Source organism: Athene noctua, chromosome 4 (genome assembly GCF_965140245.1).
Source record: "Athene noctua chromosome 4, bAthNoc1.hap1.1, whole genome shotgun sequence".
In the NCBI taxonomy this organism is placed as follows: domain Eukaryota; kingdom Metazoa; phylum Chordata; class Aves; order Strigiformes; family Strigidae; genus Athene; species Athene noctua.
The window spans coordinates 13,571,893-13,593,634 of NC_134040.1; the positions used below are offsets into that span (position 1 = coordinate 13,571,893).

The window sequence follows — 21,742 nt, forward strand, 5'->3', positions numbered from 1 at the left end:
AATAGCTATTCTGGAAGAACTCTTTTCACTGTTTCCTTTGTTCTTGAACAGTGTCTCCACATGGAGAAAATTATTGAACAGCTGAAGTAATTCAGAACAACTACCACAGCAAAATGTCATTTTTACCTCATTCTAGATCTGGAATTATTAATTGACTGAAAAGTCACCTATTTTCCTCTTTTAAACCTATGTATTTCCTCTTTCAGTTTTACATTTCACTGGTCAGAAAGACAGTTTTGTAGAGTGTTGCACCAAGCATAATTCATCATTACCATTGCAGTGAAGTGACTGACTTGATTCTCATCTCAGCTATTTTTACGGTGAATAAGTAAAATACGTAGAGCTGTCCATAGCATGTGAACAGAATCAAATTCTACAGCTCTACATTGTTCAGAGCTAACAAGAAAAATAAAGAAATGCAACTTTTCTTTCGGACATAAATACATACCAGTTATTAGGAAAGCTAACTGCTGTCCAAGTTTCCTTCTGCTGCTGCTGAATCAGATTTTCCTAGAATTTGCACTTAGTGTAAGTTTAACCCCTCAACACAGTCCTCCATAATTAACTTCAATGTGATGCTAATGAAACATTTCTTGTTACCACAGTGCACATTCTTTGAGCCTGAGAAGTATGAAAGTTCATGGTATCATAAGAACGGTGTTCCTGCTTCAGGTTATGTGATGACAGTTACTGGCCATGTGGCAGTACAACTTCTGTTGACAGAATAGCTCCAGTTTACCCAGAACACAAGACTGAACATCCACCACCATGATACTATGAAGTAAAGCCAACCAGTTCTGAGCCTTAAGAGACACAATTTAGAAGAACTTAGTGCAAAGGAATACAAACAGTATTATACATTCAATTTCAGTTTAGAGCAAAGCAGAAACTTTGCAGTTGTTGTCCAAAGTCAAAGTAGCTGAAACGTGAGAGGCATTCCTCTTTGCATGTGGAAACAGAACATAATTTGGTAAATCAGTATATTCTGTGATCTGGAAGTCATCTCCTCTAACAATAAAAGCCTTAAGAGAAGACTCTTAAGATCACCACTAATTAGAAAGACTGAAGAACTAATATTACTTTGTCAGTGCTCCACAGTGATGCATCACAGGAGCAACCACTTTAAAACGACCCACAGCAAGCACAAAAATGTTCGATGTGCTTGCACTGCAACATCAGGGTAATTTTTTGAATTGAACATGTTTGAGACAAAAAAGATCTGTAAATAATTAACCAATAAAAATACCTACAACTCAGGCCAACAGTTTAATTAAATTTAGAGTTTATTCCAAAATGACTATTTCTTTCATTAACAACAGTAGAATGTTTTTCAAGATTACCAGTCAGATCTTGAAACAAAAATTGGAAGCTATTACATATTCATTCCTGAAATACAGTGTCAGACTTCATTGACCTTGAAAGTATATAAAGAAAGTCCTTATTTCTTTTGGGTGAACAGTTACTATACAGTTTTCTGAGGTGTCTGTGCTGTTGGAGAATCCTGCAAAACACACAAACATTAGTAATTTTTTTAAAGAAGCAGCTTTACTCAAATATACATATTCTATCTCAACAGTTTTAAGTCATCCTTTCCTTAAAAGCTGGTGTTTGAGAAGATTCTCCTCCTTAAAGCTATAAGTAGTGTGGAGTCTAAGATGCACCCATTCATAATATTAAAATATACAACAATTCATCTATTTTTCACACACCTTCTCACACAGAAAATGTGAAACAGCTCCGCAGTCATGCACCTTTTCTTCATCACGAGTAAAGAGCAAGCAAGTTCCTAGCTGCAGGTCAAGTAGAGCTCTAAACTCTCACCTAGCTCAGCCCAAAACCTCTGCAAGCTTTTTACAAGGCACATACATGGATGTAAGTGACAGTAAGAATGTCCAAGCAACTAACTGGAATGAGAAATGAAATGAGGTCACTCACAGCAGTTGAGTGTCAGCCCTAACTTGATTCATATCCACACAGTACTTCAAGCCGATTAAAGTGGGGATTTTTAACTGCACTCATCTGTTTTTTTGCAGTAGATTAACACAACTCAACAGCATCTTTCAAAATCAATCTGTGTCTCAAATGTGAATTCATAAAGTAGCTATTTCTATCTGAACAAAGATAAAAAGCTTGAAATCTTCCTGGAGTTAACACTTCTAGGCAAATCAAGCCATCAGAGAAATACAGCAGTCTAGTACTTGCAGGGAATCTGCTAAATGTTACAGCTTGCAGGCTCTGCCAGATGCAAGGTCTGTCATATAGAAGAACAATACATTTTAAATTTTGCAAATATTTAAATTTTTCTAATTAGACCATCCATCGAGCTTCAACAGCCAACAACAGAGACACCAACCACCATATTCCACCTACCTTTGCTTGGATATTGCGCAGTCTTCCATTTCCACCGCTTCAAAGCGTTTACATCCCAGATGCCTGTGAGTGATCGCTCTTCCACTAGCACCACTGATCCTAATCCCTTTAGCAAAGACTATGAGTAAAGAAAACACAAGGCACAACCCACAGTTTATTGAAAATAGCATCACACTCACCAGTCAAGTACACAGATCAGAGTAGAACTTTCATCTCTAGCACTGATCTGTTAAGCAGAGCAGCAGAGACTTTAAAAATTTCCTAGGTCATGCAGCGTAAGCTCACCTACAGATTCACCACACTTCAAACTGAGAAGCTGAGGTGTTGCACCTTCCTCTGTGTTGTAGCAGAGTTCAGAGCCTATTAATCTCTCCATTCAAGAGCTGAAACTCACATTGCACTTTTAAAAACAAACCAGAAAACCCTACACCTTGTTCCCCATGTGATATTTTGATTTTGATGACAGAAACATTTTAAAAGAATAAACCTCTGCCATGTATTATAAAATAATCTATGTCTATATGAAAGAGCAAATAAACAAGAAAGTGAAAATACACAGTACATGATGGAAATGACCAAAGTTTCAACAACTTGCAAAAATAAAACTACAGAGGAAAAAACTGTTTTCTTTAATCCTGTCCACATTTCATTAACTATAGGTACAACTTCCAATAACTAAAGAAACAGCAAAACAGATTTTCACTCTCTGCACTGATTAAGGTACTGCAGGAAGTGTTACACAACTAAGAGCTCAACAAAGCAGATTTTCATGCTGAGCCTATAGCAACTTCATCTGAAGTAACAGCTCCTGCAAAGCTGAGTAAGAGTAAGACCTGCTTTCCTCTGAGGTTAAAGTTATACTAGTATTTTCATATCCATCTTTTGTGCAGTCTCTAGCACACAGGATGTTTCATCCCAGAACCAGTTCTCTTTGGAACAAAACCACCTCAAGTGGTATTCTGTCTCAAAGGATTAAATTTACCTTCAGATTTACCATCACAGGTTGAGACAGCACAGGATCCTCTCCAACTTCATACAAGTGCCTGATTCTTAGCAGGACACGACTGAAGTCTGCATCACCTTGCTTCTGTTTCCCTTTAAGATTAAACAAAATGTGAACGTTTTCTTACTTTAAAAATAAAACCAACTTTCAGTGCTTTTTTCTCCTTTAGCTTTATATGCTCTTAATTTGAACTTAATTCCCATTTTTTAAAATTATCAAGAGCACTAACAGCAAGAAATACCCAGCTCCCACTGTTGACAGGAAAGACACTAACAGGCATGATGAGCTCATGAAGGAGAAATATTTTACTATGAGTAAAGCAATCACACAGTACAATTAACTTTCTTGAAAGAGGAATTTGACACTTTGAATAAATAAAAGTATAGCCATAGAAGATAAAAAGAAAAGAAAACCAGCTTCTTTAAAGCATAACATCTAACCACCCCTTTGAAAGCACCTACCCATGCGGATGCTGTGGACCTGCTCTGCATGATTAGAGCTGTATCTCCACCCTGGAATGCTCAGAGTCTGGAGATGAAGATTAGGTGGGACAGTTACAGGTGAACTGACTGAATTCTGCTGAAGTTGTCCGGATATCTTTGGTTTATCTCCACCATGCAAAATGAAACAAAGCAAACATCAAACATCCATCACACACACAAGCCTGGCTAGGGTACTGTGGAAGGGTAAAGAGATTTTTTCTTTTACTGCCAAGGCAGATGCAAAGCAGATGCTATGCTTTCTGTTCCAAGGCCTTAGATACAAAGCAGAAAGCAGCACTGATTTTAACTGCTGGAGAAGTATATTAGAGATTTCCATAAAGCAAATTTCACTGCAGCTTGAAGTTTCTATTCCACTACCAGGCTTCAGTTTTAGCTAATAAGTCAAACAAATGTTTTTAAAGGATTGACTCAAAAATGGTCATTAAGGACCCAGCATTCAGGAAGCTGATAAATGGTGCACTAGCTACTTTGCAGTAATTCCCTGTGTGGATATTTTGTTCTCATTAGATGCTACAAAATTTATTCTCCTCTGAAAGTAGAGATAATTACATAACAAGAGAAACATTTCATACACTTGGACAACATCCATGTTTGAAATTAATGCAAAGTAATTAGCAGGCTCTAAATCTGCCTTCTAACTCACTGCATACTAACTTTGCCACACAGGAGGCTTGAAGTCTGCATTTACAAACTTAACAGCATAAACCAGAGCAAAACAAATAAGCCATTCAGATACTAAAGATAGCACAGGAGATGGAATGAGTTACCTGATAATGCTCCAAACATTACTACTGGTCTGTGTTCTAATGCTAGTCCACTTGTGCGATACAAAACATTGGTGACACTCTTGGTTCCTAAAATAAGCCAAATGACAGGACGAACCACTGAAGAGTCATTCAAAGTGAGATTGTAATTCAGGTCCCACTGAAGGTTGTTCCATAGTCTCCTGTGAAGCATCACCTGTATTGGGCAGTTAAATGTCACAACAGTAATCAGCCATTATGCTTCACTTATGTTATCAGCAGCCAGAAAATTATATTCTCCTAGGGAAAAAAAAAAAAGTTTTTACAAGTTACCTCCACTTGTCCATTTCCTTGACTTGAGACACCATGAGCTCTTTCTGTAAGCAGCATCAGCCTCATTGTATCGTCTTCAATGTAGGCAGTCTGCACCATAGGATAATAGTTCTGAAAACACACAGTAAACCACGCAGTGATAGAATTAACTCAGGTAACAGTACAGGAGAACAAAGATAAGACACACCTGACTCTGGATTACACCTTTGTGCCTACCCGAGCTACCGTGTTATTCACATATGCCTTGAATGGTCTTTTCTGAATCTGATATCCATTGCTGTCGGTGTAGAGGAGCTGCCTAGTGTTCAAATTTGTGCTTGTTCTTAGAACTGCTTCACGATTTAATTCCAAAGGCCCAACGCTGTATTCTTGCTCTATCCTATGGCAAAGCAACTTCCCATCGTAGCCTTCTGGTACTGTATAAATCCTGGTATATACTGCATATATGTAATCCTGAGCAGTAACATTACTATAAAAATGAGAGAAAAGATATGCAGAGTTTATAGCACTTGATCGGTTATGTCAAGACTTGCAAATCATTCATAACATCATCCTACACGTAGACAACTTTCTTGCCTGTTTTCTGTATATTTCATGTACAATTATTTTAAATTTCAATTGAATTTTCAAATGTACAGATATTCAGTTGGAGTAAATGATATCCTACAAATTTCTTTAGTGTTGCAAGCGTTAAGGAGGACTCTTCATTTGATTAGAGAGGCTCTGCTTTTCTCAAAATTAACAAAAAATTAAAAAATAGTTATGACTCCATAAGCAACATATTTACATTCTACAGAGTACAGATATTTTTTCAATCTGGGTAACATTAATTTTGGTGCAAGAATTCCACTGTTTTCCAAAGGTCCTTCTCAACTACAATCCAGGTACAGTGCCATGTAAAGCAAAAGGCTTCAATTAAATAATCAAATTGAAAGAGGGTGAAGGGGTTAGACACTAATACAATTTTAACACAGAAAAGTAGCTGGTTCATCGGTGGCAGAGTGTCCTTCTCTAGGATTCATTTCTCCTCTCTCTAATTTACTTGTAAGGCAGATATTCACAGTTATAAAAATGAACCATTACGTCCAAATTCTACCAGTGTAAGAAGGTGTTAGCTGCAGTTTTCACTGAACTGTACGGAACCAGGATCCCAACAGAAGCTGCACTATAAAGCAAACCACAGAAGATAATTCTGAACAATCTTTCTTTAAATATGTGCTGTTTATGGGAGTGCTTCCTCAGCACTACATTTAGCAGATGCATGCTAGTACTTTTGTCTAAAACCTAAACAGTACACAGAGCTCACTGTTTAGGAGTAATTATAAAGAATTCATCTCATACATATCTACAGAGAATTAAACATTCTGGTGAAGTGAAGCTGTAATGGTGTCGTACCTGTAGAAATACTGCCGTATCTCTGTGATCAAGTTTCCAGAAACCAATTCCAATCCCACTGCTTTTGATACTGAAACAGCTGAAGCATTTGGGGCAAATAAGTAGTTATCTGAAATGGGCCCTTTCGTCACATCTCCATTCGCATGGTACTCCAGGAACTCCTGGGTCAACTGGATAGTCTGGTTAGTCTCCCTGTGAATCCACAGAAGAGGAAAAATTATATTACTTACAAATACATTTTGTACTTAATAGATGCAAAGCTGAACTGCAACAGGAATGAGGCTGGGAATGTAAGAAAAAAAAAAAAGTTTCCTCAAAGCAAATAACTGATTTTATAAGGTTTAGGAAATGGAGACAGAAGAGCATTAAATTGCTTCTCTTCAAGACATCTTTCAGTGTGTAAATAAATTAAATTTCTATGTCACTTTATACTTTTGTAAAACAGAAACATGTTAAGACAGAAAGACCTTCCACATTAGCTCATTGTTTTGACGGGAGAGTTGCGACAGGATCAAACACTACCCATTGCACAAAATGCAGTATGTCGCATCATATTAATGAATAATCCGGTTCATTTAACTGACTTTGTAGGTATGTAAATCAGTATGATGCAAATTTCCATATCTAACACTGGTAACGAATATAATGGCAATATGATACCAAAATTTACACTCACTTGGTACCTACTTTGTGTCTTCCCTTCTCCCCTGAAGATTACAGTTTAGCTATTCATAACTCTGTATCACAGTCTTTGGAAAGTCATATGAAGCCAATTTAAGATGTTATTGCCCTCAGCTACCTACTCTGCTCCTCTTTGGGAGCCTTGCTGGCAAACAGGAAAAATCACTTAGTCTGGCACAGAAATTTAAACTGCCAACTATTTTAGCTGGTGTTATTACAGTATGAAATCAAACTGTAATGACTGAGGAGAGAAACATCCAATTCTTATCTACTACTCCAGTTATAACGCAATTCCAGTGCAGGGGCAGGAGCGAGAAGGTCTAACTGTTGCAGCTAAACTTTATAAGGCTTCACAGTTTTTAACCTTTGCTCCCATTCTGACCTGATGCCTTGCTCTTTCCCATTATCCCCAAAGCAAACTTCCCGAGACTCAAACATGCTGGGCTTGCCTGAAGGCTTGTGAAGAAAGTGAATATCCCATTTTTTCTACATGCTGAATTGCAGCTTTTGCTGTCTGCCAGAACAGGGTAGAGAAAAATGGAATTTGAATTCAGATTTTTGTTCTTCCTCATTGTGGTTCTTACTATTTTCCTCATGGTATCTGGAAACAGTTAGGATCCAGAGGCACTTTGAGGAAGTACTTACTTTAGGGCTCTTAATTACAGCACATCTGTTACTTTTAAAGCTGCTATTAACTATATTACAGAACAAGTTCTTGCTCTCAGAGGCAGAATTATGAACAAAAACTCAAAAGGTGGAAAAGGTCTAGTAATCACTAGGCCAGTGCCAAAGGGGTCAAAAATTTTCCATCAGTACGTAGCTGACAATCTGAATCCTGAGCAGGCAAAAAGCAGCACAGATCCACTGAAGCTGAAGGAATCGGGCCAATTCACATCAGCTGAAAAAGACAATCTGCAAACCCCAAATCTCACCTCTATCTTGATTGTTCTTCCATTTTATCTGCCCGATTAAGTAGAATTTCCTTAGTTAAATGCTTCCTTTCAAAAAGTTTTGTAGTTTCCTACCACTGAAACAGCGATACAGGACTTGCAAAACACTACTGATGAGTAAGAGAAAGCTCTTGCTTTACATTAGGCTCATTGTATAGCCACAGCGTATGTGCTTACTTATTTTTAATACAAACACACATTCATAACCCTCTTTAGTTCTAAAGCACAGTGAGATCCTGCTGATCTGCTACTTAATACTGTGATACACAATCTTTGACTGCATGGTTAAACAGGGCAACATTACAGAAATAGTATGAAATCATACCTAGACTAGAGTTGATGATGTGAACTGGAGATAAAAAATAATAATTGTGAAGAACATTTTCTTAGTTAAGTTTCAGAATTAAGACACATGATACAGTCCTTGGGCTTATTTTTACAAAAGGTTTTACAGAATCTGAAACATTATTAAAAACAAGCAGGCAATCTCACCTCTCTGTAATACTGTGCATTAGATTTGTGTTTTGGTCAAACAAGACCTGGTAGCAGTTGTTAACCACAGGAAACAACTGTCGACTTTGTTGATCTGCACGAGCTATGTCTTTTCGCTTGTACTTGACTGGTCTTCCAATAAATGCAGACTGTTTACCACTCAAGGGTTTAACACTGTATTTTCTGTAGCTCAGACCACTTATTGCAACTAGAATATAGAGATCATAGGCAGAATGGGACTCCACTGAGCTTTGAACCTACATGTTAACATACAAAACAATGTTCCATTAGAGAAAATTCATTAGCAAAGCAGCTACATGTCTTGTAAGCCCTAAATTCATAAAGTAGCCACTACTTCAAAACAGGTTTCTAAACATGCCATTCTTATAATTCTCAATTATAATGTCGATCAGTGCTACCTTTAATTGGGAGTTTGGTGAACTTGGATTAAGTTTTAGCCTTTCTCTGAAGGAAAGAGGGCCACTAAGCAAACTACAAAATTAGATCTTATTTTAATGTGAACACGGAATCATAGATCTTGATTTAAGATCACATTGTTAAATGTCTATATGTGCAGAAATAATCACAAATTAAACTGATCAGTCAAATGACAGAAAAAAGACTGAAACATAAGGGACATGACTAGTGCAAGTATGAGAAAACTCACGGAAAGAGGAGGAAGCACTCAGATGTGCCCTCACCTTTAGTAAGGCACACAGAGAGGGAGGTAGAAGCTTGTGGCTTACTTCTGAACAGGAAAGAGAACACCAGTGTTACTTAACATCAAAATACCTTAAGAGTTTTTAATCCTCTTTCAATTACAAGTGTCCTGCCCATTAATGTTATATTCAGTAGTGCTTTCGGTTTGGGGCAAGAAAATGTGGCTAGAGAAATACTGGCTAGAGATTACATGGACGAAGAGGTTAGTTATGACTAATCAGAAATTAAAGCAAGTTGTTTGTACCTTCACACTGTGGACTGGCATGTTTCCTGTTACTCGCACTGCAGGCCTCTTAACCTTAGTGGCATCAACAGGGCCTTCTCCCCTTTCCTCCCTTCGCTATACAACTCACACATATGGTGCAGAAGGTAGCAGAGCACTGGCCAAGCCTCAATCCCCTCTCAGCCACATGCTCACATCAGGATTCTGAGCTAAAGATTTCTTTCTGTCAGAATGAAGGTGGGTGCAATACGAATGTACTTTTAAACAGTACATACTGGAAGAAAAAGACCCTAAACCACCTTCTCATTTCATTTAGTCTCAAGTGACTATCCACATGCACATGTGGGTAATGTCCAGCAAAAGAAAGTACAGACAAACTTTGCAACAGAGAACTTTGTCTTTTTAAAATAAAGAATGACAGATTGAATTCAGGGCACCCTAAAACCTGAAGTAAATACTTTAAATACATGTGAATTTCCTCCTTGTATCTTACCAGGCTAAAGCAATTCAGCCAGCAGGACTTCTGAGAGGTAAGTAGCTGACAGATAAACATGACCATGTGCTAACCCAGGAGACTGATGGCTTCCGGTATGGTCTTACGCCACCAAGCATATATGCAGAAACAACAAATAGCTGTTGTGTATCACTACCTGACTAGAGTGTGCCTTGATGCATGGTGATAGTCATAAGCCACTGATAACAGAAACTCTGTCCAGCTGGCAGAACACGCTATTTGGCATCGCAGAGCCAGGGGAGCATCTGGAATTGTGTCACACCTCTTCAGTGGAGGAGGCATTCCTACAGGCTTACCAAGCCTTTGATGATGATGCACTCTCTACAGCAGATGCTCCTGAGAAAGGCTAGTGCTAGCTTTCACTTGAGGTCACCTTCTCTCCCAGGGAACAGCTGGCCTTGTCATGGAGCTTGGCCATGACAGAATGATATGTCATATGGCAGCTGACTGTCCCCGGCTTCTTTTGGGTTTGTAAATAAGACCTACATTTCTTAAATCTCTTTCCAGGGCAATCTGTGAACTGTAAAAACAGGACTGTCAATTACAGGGCAGGGCTTCAACCAAAAAGGCTTTATTGGAAACAGAGTTTTTTATAGAAAGAAAAGCAAGATAAGAAGTGCCAGGTCACACACAGCAGGCATGCAAAGGACAAACCAAACACAGCAGAAGAGCAGGAAGCCCTTCTAGACATTAAGAGAAAAACATTCTAGCTCTAGTTGAGAGAATAGGCAAGTAAAAAGAAAAAAAAAACTTGAAGAAGGACTAGGAAAATCCTGCTTTTAACTAATATCTGTTTTCTCTGTAATACTATATATTTCTACACTTTGGCAGGAGGTAGGATCAAGCCAGTGAAAACTGACAAGTGAAAGAAAAGCAACAGAAAGAAACGAAGTTAAGTACCTGTGCTGGTACAGAACGTCCCAGTTCATCATATACACTCACTGCCAGGTGGCTGACAGAAACTGTGACAAAGGTAGTGATGTTCCATGCCAGTGGATTATAGACAACAACATACTGGTCAATATCTGTAGCACCTTTGTGCAGACAAACAAAAGTTATCAGTCACTAAAATGATGTATTTTAAAAATGTGATATTAAAAATTATTTGAGATCTGTCTAGATACAACCATCTTACAAAATTTTAACATAAAACCCCACAGTAAAACTTCATGACTGAAAAAAGGAAAACATTTTAAAGTGCTTCATAAAAGCCTCTTCTGCTTTATTCTTCTATTCTTTACCCAATAAAAAGACACAATGTATTCTGAAAATAGGACCTGAGTTGAATGTAAATGGATTTAGTGAAAATAAGCAGCTTACCACAACTCATTGTCCTGCAATACTAACTTTATCAGAGTTATACAGAAGATCAATTGAGAAGCCTAATCTAAAAACAACCCTGCAGAAACAAAATCAGTCTGTTGAGCAGCTCACGGCACTACTTCCATGTGACAGTTTAAAAAGTTTCCAAAGTAATGATAAAAGGGAATGTACAGTCTTTAGAATAGACTCCATAAAAATTCCTTTGTATTTTTCACACAAGCTGGCAGTACACTACAGCAAGGCCATTTCTCAACTGTGACTGTGCTTCTTACTGTGTAATCTTATGTTGCATAGTCAGGTTAGTTTAGTAATCACCTTAATCAGCACCTCTTCCACCCCTCTGTTATACAGCTAAGGTCTGAATCTGGGAGCCAGGTCTAATATATGCACTGGGACAGCACTCTGCCTTGCATCAGTTTAAAGATCCTGGTTTCAGATGCTTGAGATCTAAGAGCTCATAAATTCATATGAGTCCAGCAGATCTTACAAAGCAAACAGGATTTTCCAGCTGTGGTTCACAGAACTTAAGTGGTACATAGTATGTTGACTGTTTTTGAGGAAAACACAATTGCTTTTATAAGGTAGCCTGAAAATTGGAAAAGCCGTGTTAAAATGTACCTGGTATTCCTGAGTCTATATTGTAAACAGAAGAATAGACCTCTCCATTCTTCTTCGCATTGTTCATGTCAAAGATTATGGAAGCCATTAGCTTTTTTACGTTGAACATTCCATACATCAAGTTATTCATGTACATGTCCTTCACCTTGGGAGACTCTGTGCCTGTTATACCATCGTGGTGCTGGACCTTACATTTAAGAGTAATTTGAAAGGTCACAATGCAACAGGATGACAACTTCAGGTTTGCATTTGCATTAACATGGTCCATTAATCTTCAGACATATAACTTAAAATAATAAGGTATCACAGCTATATTCACAAATTCACATTTTGCTTACTCCAAATTGCTATATATTGAATGGTCAAAATCAAGATAGGTCCCTCTATATATCTTCCTCTTCTAGTATTTAGAAATTATTGAAGTTACATACTTAGAGGAAAAAAAAATACAAGTTACAAAAAAAAAAAAAAAGCAGCAAAAATACCGTAACATGACAGGGTTTTCATTTCCTACTAAGATCTGGTCAATAACTTAGCTGACAAAATATTACCAGCAAAAGCACTGAGGCCTGTAAATGGTTAATGGTATGAGGCTGATGAATTAGCTGCTGAATTCTGAAAAAACAAATCTCTGCTTTCTGTTCTAACTTGCAGAAGTAGAGTTTATCAGTAGTTTTCAGTTAGTTCAGTTTTTGGTTATTTTATTTTTAAAAACCATTTTGTAAATAAAAAACAACATTAAGAAAAGAAATTTCACGTGTGAATTTTGAAGCCACATACTCTTTTACCAGCTAAAGAAAACATTTGCCAGTAACCATGTCTTGAATGCATGGCTAAGGGGCTGAAGTCATGTTTCAAGATGTTTTTTTGAAAAATTGCTTTATTTTTACTTACGGCTTGGTAAAGGGGAAATTTATTTTTAAAAACATAAATACAACCTCAAGACACTTCAGTTGAAATGTTTAAACAAAACTTTGCCTTTGGGCAATAACCATTTTCATTCAAATTAAAAAAATAAATCAGTCTTTACCTCTGAAACTGCCCATCTAAGGCTCTGAAGTTGCTTTAAGGCTCTACATTTGCAAATAGAACTTGCTGGGTGTTCCAGGACATACAGTGTGAAAAAAGACTCTCCAGCATAAAGCAGTGAACTTGCTCTCCTTGCAATTCCTTTTAATGTGCTCCGAGAAGTATAGAACCCAGTCCATGCTTGAAACGGCTCTGTTAAGAGTTGAACAGATCTAATACATGCTAAAATACCATTTCAGTTATCACTTATTTGTTATTTATTAGACGACTACTGCACAGCTTCTTATACGAAACCTGCTGTTGGTTTACACACCAGTCATCAAATAGAATAGTCAGAAGCCCTATAAAGAAACAAACACAGCCATTAATGTGTACTTTGGAAAACTACAATCTTTCCTACAGGCCTAATAATACGAGTGTTGATACAAAACCATTATTGACTAAGTTAACCTGTGTTTGCAGAATTTTCTTCTTTGTGGATCTGCACAAAACAACTTTAGAAGTTTCACCGAAGCATATTTTATTATTCATGAATAAAGAAAGTGGATTATAATCCTTGGTTACTGCTTGATAGAAGCTCTCTATATTCCTCCCTTTAGTCAAAGGGATTTATCTTACATTTAATTTCCTCAAAATGGAGTAGAAACAGTGATGTGATGACTCTAAACTACATCTAAAGATGCCCTCAAGTGGTCAGTGGAAACTATTTCAACAGTTAATTTGTGCTAATATGTTCCAGTATTCCATAGAGTAAACTAGGAGAACAAATATTTGTCTTTAAAACTTCCAAATCTCTACTTAGTAGGTTTTTTGTTTTGTCTTGGGGGGATTTTTTTTTTAAATATACCACCGAGAGTTTTCTCAGAGAGAAGTCGCATAAAGTGCTTTATAAAGTGCATATATGCAACCCTGACAATCTTCTAACAGCTCAGGATCAAAGGCAACAATTACAAAATGGGATCTTTTGCTCAAAAACTTCAGGACAAATTATTTTTGGCCTGAAAAATGTTAGGATTTCAAACAGAATTAATTCCATTTCAATTTTCAAGGTTACAAGCAGAATAGTCACATATGCATACTAACATAGTACAATGAATGTAGAGTAGAAAAAGGAAATACTTACCTGGGAGTAAAACCTTGAGTTTCAAAGGTGTATGTCAGAAATGACACTGAGCCCAATAAGTGACTCATAATAACACAGTATATAAAGAATGAGAGAGGATTAATCATCCAGAAGCAAAATAGTATGTGGGAGAAAGCGCACTCAAATCTATACTGCAATTGCAAGGCACAGTAAGCCGTTTGGGGAAGAAATTGCATCTATGTGTGGGCACCCACCTGGAACATTGAAGGTGCTACTATTATGCAAGCTAGTGGCAATCGACTACTCCTGTAAATTATGCCAAAAGATACAGGTAAGAGCCCAGATGTAAAAGAATATTAGTACTTAAAATCGGCAGTGCATTTATCAGCAAATTGTTATAATAGACATGACATGATCCCTAGAGGGAGGTGAGTGAGGGATCAGTCCATGCAATGATTCACAGGAAGCAATAGTTATTTTTATTAATTTAAAAGTTAACAGACACATTACATAATATTGGATATATAAACTAAATTTGAGTTGTAATAGTCTGAGATATACATCCACAGTGCCTAACAATGTGATGAAGTAGTGGTAGCTACAATTATACAGAAAGGTATTTTAATGATACCAGTGATATTCTAATGATAATCCAGACAATGAAATAATGAGTTTAGAAACTGAAAAGTTAGCTGTGTCTTCTCTCTGCATACTTTGATATGAAGCCTAAAAGGGTAAATCTACTGGGGAAAATGATTAAAGGGATTTTGGGTATGGCATGCCTTCTTTCATATCTTCCCAGTATTTTTCAGATCTGCTTGAAAAACTAAGGTAGTGTAGCAGGTAGGAAGCAAGCAAGCAAGCAACAAGCAGCTGCAATGAATTTGTGTCACACCATAGCATGAAATTTCAGAAATACAAATAGTCTTTTTACTTTTTGAAACTTCAGTTACAACACAATTTTTTTCCTTAGAACTTAAAACTGCTTTCTATAATGAAAAAGACTGTACTTTCTCCTAGAGCTACAAGGGACTTTAGATGTTCATCTACATCAGTCTTTTGTTTGGACCAGGAACATGCTTGTGAAGTGAATCTACCAGTCGTCCTTACCTAGTATGCTTTGCTTTATATAAAAGATTGGTTTTGGAGCTCACAAACCAGATTCTCAATAGTATGTAACAAGGATTAATGGGCATTCAATTAATGGAGTTACACAGAGTGTGGACATCAAATCCTCAGCACCAACTGCTTCACTTTGACCACTCCTATTCCACTGTACTAACGAAAAGGTACCGTAAGAGCTTTCAGATTGCCTTGGCCCCTCAGTTACCTGCCTGGCATTCAGAGATTACTCCATGTTGTGTTTTCCATCTCTGCTCTAATCTACACATAATCCAGTTCTTTTAAACAATAACAATGGGACATGGCTCTATTTGGCCATGCCTGCATCTGTTTCTAGGCATCTTTCAGTCTTTTCAGTTCCCTAGATCCTGGAGCATTGTGTCCTTACTACAGCTTAATTTTGAGAAGAGGTGTAACATGCACATCTAATGCTGCACAATACCTGGGAAACTACAGGTTATTTGTGCATGCTAATGTGTGGGAGGAAAAGAATGAATTACAAGTTAAATGTCTAAACATGAAACAAACGGTCAACAAATAGAAGCAGAATGAGTCCTAGGTTCTTAGCTTTAGAGAGATCAGAAAGGACCTCTCCAATGTCATGAGAGACTTCTTGTATTAGTTGTGCTGGTACACCTCTGCAAAGCACCTTTGCTATTACTGTCTGCTAACCAGTTTGTCGTGTGTTACATACTTTGCAGACCCTTTTTCCTTCATCCATCCACTGAAATACCTTATTGAATTTCAGTCAGATGGCCTAGGCCTACAGGTTCATCTCATTGCTCACTGTTTTAACTGGAACTGAACCTGGTTAGTGCACCATCTATACATTTCTTCAGGTCATTAAAAAAATTTGGATGACATTACACACATGAATAAACCTTGTGCTTAGCATTCCTTTGCACTCTATTGTTTTTCAAAGACAATAAAACAAAAACCTCAGGTTATCTTCCTTGCCAAATTTGCCTATTTCTATACTCACTCTTTCAGGGTCTCTTCCTCTACCCATTGCTTCCAAGTGTTCCAAAGAAATATTCCAACCTCTACCTTACAATTTTTCTTATACCACTAAGTTAGGATCAGCTTGTCTATTTGATGACATCTGATAATGTAAATAAAACGTTACAAGGAGGTGGTGTTTTTCCTCTTACTTTAGTTCTCATTTTCTCAATTTCCCTTTATTAAAATTTTAAATATGTACATTTGAGGCAGATATTATGCAGTTGTGAACTTAAATACCTGTTGAATATGGGAAGAAGTCTTGAGAGTCTCGAATTTCCCATGTAAGATTTCTGCTATAAACTGCTTGGAAGTAATCACCAACAGTGGCATACTGGACAGTCACTCCAAACTCATCAGAATGCTTGTTAACATAATCCAGCAATAGGTCCATGTTGGAGTACTGAACAGATGCATTGAAGAACTGTTTGTCACAGCCCTAAAATTTCAAAAACAGAACAGACAAATGGCTCTGGGTCATGTAATTTAGAAGGATCTCTTTTAACACTAGACTACCTCAAAGTGGTATTTCTTTTGATCTTGACTGTCCATATAAAAGTTATTTGTTAGAAAATGTCAAGAATGGGTAGGGTTACTCACACAGATCAGCTGATAACCAACCAGAATTACGATAGGGAGAATCTGACACACCAAATTGTGCAAGAGCATGAAATTTCATGGCAGCAACTCGAAAATGCATGCATATGTGCCTGGAAAGACAACTTTTTTTTCTTTTCACACTGCATTTCTTCCACTTAGCAGAAAATAAGGAAGTTCTTATTTTCTGCTCTTAGTGCTTGCAGCTCTAGGAAATGCTGCAGACACAATATGAAACAAAACAATCTGGACAGATATGCCTGTGGTACAAATGTCACACAATGTGTTGCTGATGCCCCATCATGACAGTAGACTATAGTACTTCTGATGCTCATCCAAATAGTTGAGAGGTGATACACTGTGTATTAAAACCTCTTTTTTTTGAGCATGCTTGCACAACTCCTGCCTTTTGTTGAAGGTATCTCAATACAGACTACCTGCATGTACAAACATTTTAAAAAATGACATAACTAATCACACTTTTGTTCAGCTACAATAGCTGAACAGGAAAAGAAGAGTCAGTCAGCTATGGTACCACACGTATTCTTACAGTATCAGTATTACCGTATAGGCACCAATCTGAAGCACAATAACATATTAAGAAACCTCCACAAAAAAGGTCTAATTAAAGACTTCCAACACCGACACCAGCTTAATGCATCCTTATCTTCCTGTCTCTGTGCTTGAGATAGAAAACATTGCACAAGTCAATCCTGATCTCATTTTCAAAATAAAGATGCTCTCAGCAATTTGCCTTTAAGACTTAGCGGATGCTTGAAGAAATGGCCGAGAAAGCTCTATTTTCTTTGCAGACCTGTCTTCCATCCCAATGTTTACCTGATGAGCTCAATAAGTTTAATCTGATGAGCTGAACTCATTCAACTCATGAATGTGTTGAATCTGATGAGTTCAACTGAACTCAGAGGCAATTACTCTTCCCTCTCTTTCCCAGATATGAGTGCCATACCCTTCCCCTTTAATAGGTGTTTCAAGTAAGGTCACTGTCACATCCTTTATGAATCCTAGTGCAGATGCCTGTCCCTCAGACTTAACAGGGTGAGTCACGGATCAGAAAAGTGTAAATTCTACTTCCAAAACAGAAAAGTTCTGAAATATCCAGAGATCTTCCACACGCACATAACAGAAACTGGGAAACAACTTCAAGCTGGAAGGAACTACTAAAACATATCAAACCAAATACCAAAAAGTACTGTAGTCAGTGCAAACCAGACTTCCTAAACTACTTCATATTTACAGAGCACTACTTTCAACTCATGATCCAAGAAGACTTCCTCATAAAAAGCAGACACTGCACCACGGAAGGGGATGTGCTGGGCTGGTAGACTCTGCTGACATTGACACAGAACATAGTAGCTGAGGAACACTGTAGGTCTGTAGAACAAAGATATCCAGGAGAACGTGTGGCAGTTAGTCATCACATCCACCCATTATCTGAACAAAACTTTACAAAGGAATGCTGTATATTACTGTACAGTCAGTTCAACCACACAGGCCAAAACCACCTCAAGGATCAGTTCCAGCCCTTGGGACAATTCCATACCCCCTCCTACATGTGCTGCTATGGTCTCTAGAGGGGCACGTTTGAACTTTTACACTGCCGCACAGCCCAATGCCTCCTCCCGCACAACTAGGTGCTTCAGATCATAAATTAACACTTGTTTGTCCATATAACTCATCACAAAAGTGCCAACAGTCTAGATGTGAGGTCTGACTTTAAATGGGAAAATGTGTATTTCCTTAACTTTTAACTGAAGGGAAAAAAAAAATAATCCAAGTATTCTAAACTATTTGTAATCACAAAAAAATAGCTAAGCTTTGCTATAGGGGTATCCATGTATCTATTTCTCTCTACTCCTTTACATAGCAGTATGAATGAGTAACATATTACTCATTCTCTATTACTTATTGCTTCACTTAAAGCTCGTATCACAAGCACACAAATCAGGAAGTCCGAGGCTGAAGTTTTCTTACATTACTGCAAAACTGAAGTTTTGGATCTAGACATTTGGAATTTATTCTTACTATTTAGAACTCCCTCCTCCCCATTTCACCATAACTTCCACTATAGCACTACTACAGAATATTACATCCCACTTCTCCCCTCAACATCTAAAAAAAAAAATTCAATATAAGCAACAGTGTCACAAACACAGGAGAAAAACAAATTAGTAATTCAAAGCTGCAAAGAGAACATTTTCTGACTGATGCAACAACAGATATTGTGGTGAAATAACCACCTTAAGAACACACATCATACTTTTAATACTGTAATTATGAGACTTACAGCATCCATCAAAATTCAAAACCAGACCATACTTTCAGTTTAGGCAAAGTTATTCTTTACTAAGGACTTAAAAACTGTGAGAGCATATCAGCGCTACGTGTATACGTAGGATATAATTAACACAGCATATTGCTGAAAAAAGCGTTTGAATGACCAAGCTGGTATATGCTTATATTTCTAACTAAGATACAAAGACTGTATAAGAAAATGATTACACATCAGTTACAAAAGACCTTGTCTACCTAATGCGCAATACATTTTCTTGTAATGCTGTCATTTTTGCTAACAGAGTTATGTTGTGCTAAGCAGTTATGTAAAAAGATCGTTTAAATAGACAAAATAAAAAGAGAGAAAAAAAAGGAAGTAATATTGCAATATACAGTTTCACAAGAGGTTATCTTTACAATTTTGTCACATTTCTTTCTATATTAAGTAGGGTGGAAGACTTGGTAGACAGCTGGCAGACTGTACAGGGAAGTTCTAGTTTTAAAAATTATTGGTATTCATTACTAATCAGACATTTGGATCCCACTTATCAGAAAGAACGCTGCTGACGTGGTTTGTACCTGCATTTTTGCAGCACATACTGTAGCAAAGTACCATCTACCTACTGTTCATACTGTAGGTGTACTTGGTATTTCTAAAGCAAATGCTGATTACGCACTTACCCACGGCCACAAAACATCACTTGTTCGGAACCAGGCTGCTCTCTCCTTAATGTTTGCCACCATGGTTTGTGCATACAGATGGATGTTAGTATCTGTAACAGGGAGACTCATGTTTGGATAAACACCATCTTTGGGTGGATCTGGGAAAGCTGCAATTCCATTCCAATAAAATCCTGATCTAAGTAGAAGGAGAAAGCAATAGGCTATAAACAGGATTTATTCAACTGGGAAACATCAAAAGGTGCTGGGATAAAATGCAGACACACGGGGAATAAGGAAGAAAAAAATAATTAAAAAAACCCCCAGTCTATATTCATTGCTAGTATTTTGGCTTCAGTGTTTACTTGGGAGCAGAGGTAGGGGGAAGGTTTTCCAGTTTTAATTTCACACTGTGCAACTTTCCAAGTCCCCACTGCTTGCTGGCATAGAATAAAGAAATCACAGGACAAAACAGCAAGCTTTGTAACAATGAGGATGTTCCCCCAAGTTGACTTTGTTTATAAAAAGGCTTATTTTACTGGATAAGCCAGTGAGTAAAACAAAGTTTTCAAAAGCTCTCAGATTTTTTTCACAAAGTAAATGGAAAATTTTAGTCACTTTATACACAGATAATATACACAATCTCAGCCCAATTAATGCTGAAAGTTTCCCACAGAAAATTGATTAGCAAAAGCCAAGTCCATACTGAGCTTCTTAAGAGTTTTTAAATCTTAACTTTCCAGGCAGAGGAACAAAACCCCAGTTCTGCTTTGGACATTTTCTGTTTACATCAATTGATTTGTTTCACATTTTTATTCTATATTTTTTGGATAAGGACTGACATGATATATACATGTAGATGAAAGCAGTACCTGTGATCTGAGCCTCTTGGTGCTAGAAAACATTATTTTAAAAGTCTGTTAATATTTTGAAGTATTTTAAACGGCTGTCAGTAGCAAGTATCACTTTTAAGCATTCAATTGTTAGGTGTATTCTGGTGGGTAGATGGGGGTGCTTAATAATCGTGACTCAGATCTAGAGAGTCTAAACATCTCCTTGACCAGGTCGTGAGAAAGCAGTAGAGTACTGCTGAAAGAAAACAGTCAAAGAAAACGCTTAAACTCCAACAATATAAACCCTCAGAAGTGATCAATATTTCTGCCTATTTGGGAAAACTTCAGACCTGTTTGAAAAAGGTATTTGTGACGGGGTACAGTAGCTGTACTGATCCATAACATGGGTGAAGATCTCCTGTCTTTCAGATAAGGAAGGAGAGCCCTGCCATATAAACTGAAGCTTCTGGAAAACAAAGAAAGTAAGAAACCGTTACCCTTGATGACAAGCACAGAAATACCATCATTAACAACTGAAGACTTCAGAGCTCCCGTACTCCTTTCCACCACTTAACACTTCAACTGCTTTTACTTCAGACCAGCCAATGGCACCCCAAGCAAGGTCGCATATGATATATAAGAGGCTACAGAGGCTATATATGATATATAAGAGGCTACAATAGAAAGTTGCCACTTTCTATTCAAATTGCTGGGGAAGAGGAGGGAGCACACTGCCAGCATACTGCTAAAATTCAGATGTAAGCCTAGCTTATCACAGGCATTACACCTCACTTGTTTCAATGAAAGCTGAACACCACTAAGCTAGGAAAGACCCAGATGTAGTCTGGATTACACTGCAGTCAGTGGGAATCAATGTTTGATCAACTGAAACAGAATTTTTACAGTTTTGGAAGCCTCCAGACTGTCAAGTGCCAGAAGAAAAATTAGATGGGAGAAGATTGTCAAAAGCTCATAAAAGATTTTAGCAAAAAGGAAGTACAGCAATTTATTGCAAACAAAGTGGTGGGTCTCGGCTTCACCAAATTCAACAGGAATTCTGCTGTCTTTCTCAGAGACGCTTGAGTTTCACCCAAGATTCATAAAAACTGCCTAACGCCCAGCTCATACTAGTAAAAGCCCCTGATTTTCACATCATTTAGTATATAAAATTGATGACAGATCAGGATCCAACACTGTGATATGAAAAGAAAAACATTTGCTGTGTATGGGACACTATGGGAGAGAAGGCAGAACATGA

General features: G+C 37.5%; 1 protein-coding gene across 1 annotated transcript in view; it reads right to left on the bottom strand.

Moving 5' to 3' along the window:
• Positions 1–1,090: 1,090 nt before the first annotated feature.
• The window catches only part of MAN2B2 (mannosidase alpha class 2B member 2), a 32,331-nt gene continuing 11,679 nt past the window's right edge, over positions 1,091–21,742 (bottom strand). The window contains exons 5-19 of the mRNA XM_074904478.1: positions 20,835–20,950; positions 19,673–19,850; positions 16,343–16,541; positions 12,899–13,089; positions 11,869–12,055; positions 10,828–10,961; positions 8,471–8,727; positions 6,348–6,539; positions 5,169–5,421; positions 4,953–5,063; positions 4,644–4,836; positions 3,835–3,981; positions 3,353–3,465; positions 2,371–2,488; positions 1,091–1,501 (exon numbers count right to left, since the gene is read on the bottom strand). Coding sequence (XP_074760579.1) covers positions 1,407–1,501; positions 2,371–2,488; positions 3,353–3,465; positions 3,835–3,981; positions 4,644–4,836; positions 4,953–5,063; positions 5,169–5,421; positions 6,348–6,539; positions 8,471–8,727; positions 10,828–10,961; positions 11,869–12,055; positions 12,899–13,089; positions 16,343–16,541; positions 19,673–19,850; positions 20,835–20,950 — 2,484 coding nt within the window. The 3' untranslated portion in view covers positions 1,091–1,406. The remainder of the gene's footprint in view (positions 1,502–2,370; positions 2,489–3,352; positions 3,466–3,834; positions 3,982–4,643; positions 4,837–4,952; positions 5,064–5,168; positions 5,422–6,347; positions 6,540–8,470; positions 8,728–10,827; positions 10,962–11,868; positions 12,056–12,898; positions 13,090–16,342; positions 16,542–19,672; positions 19,851–20,834; positions 20,951–21,742) is intronic.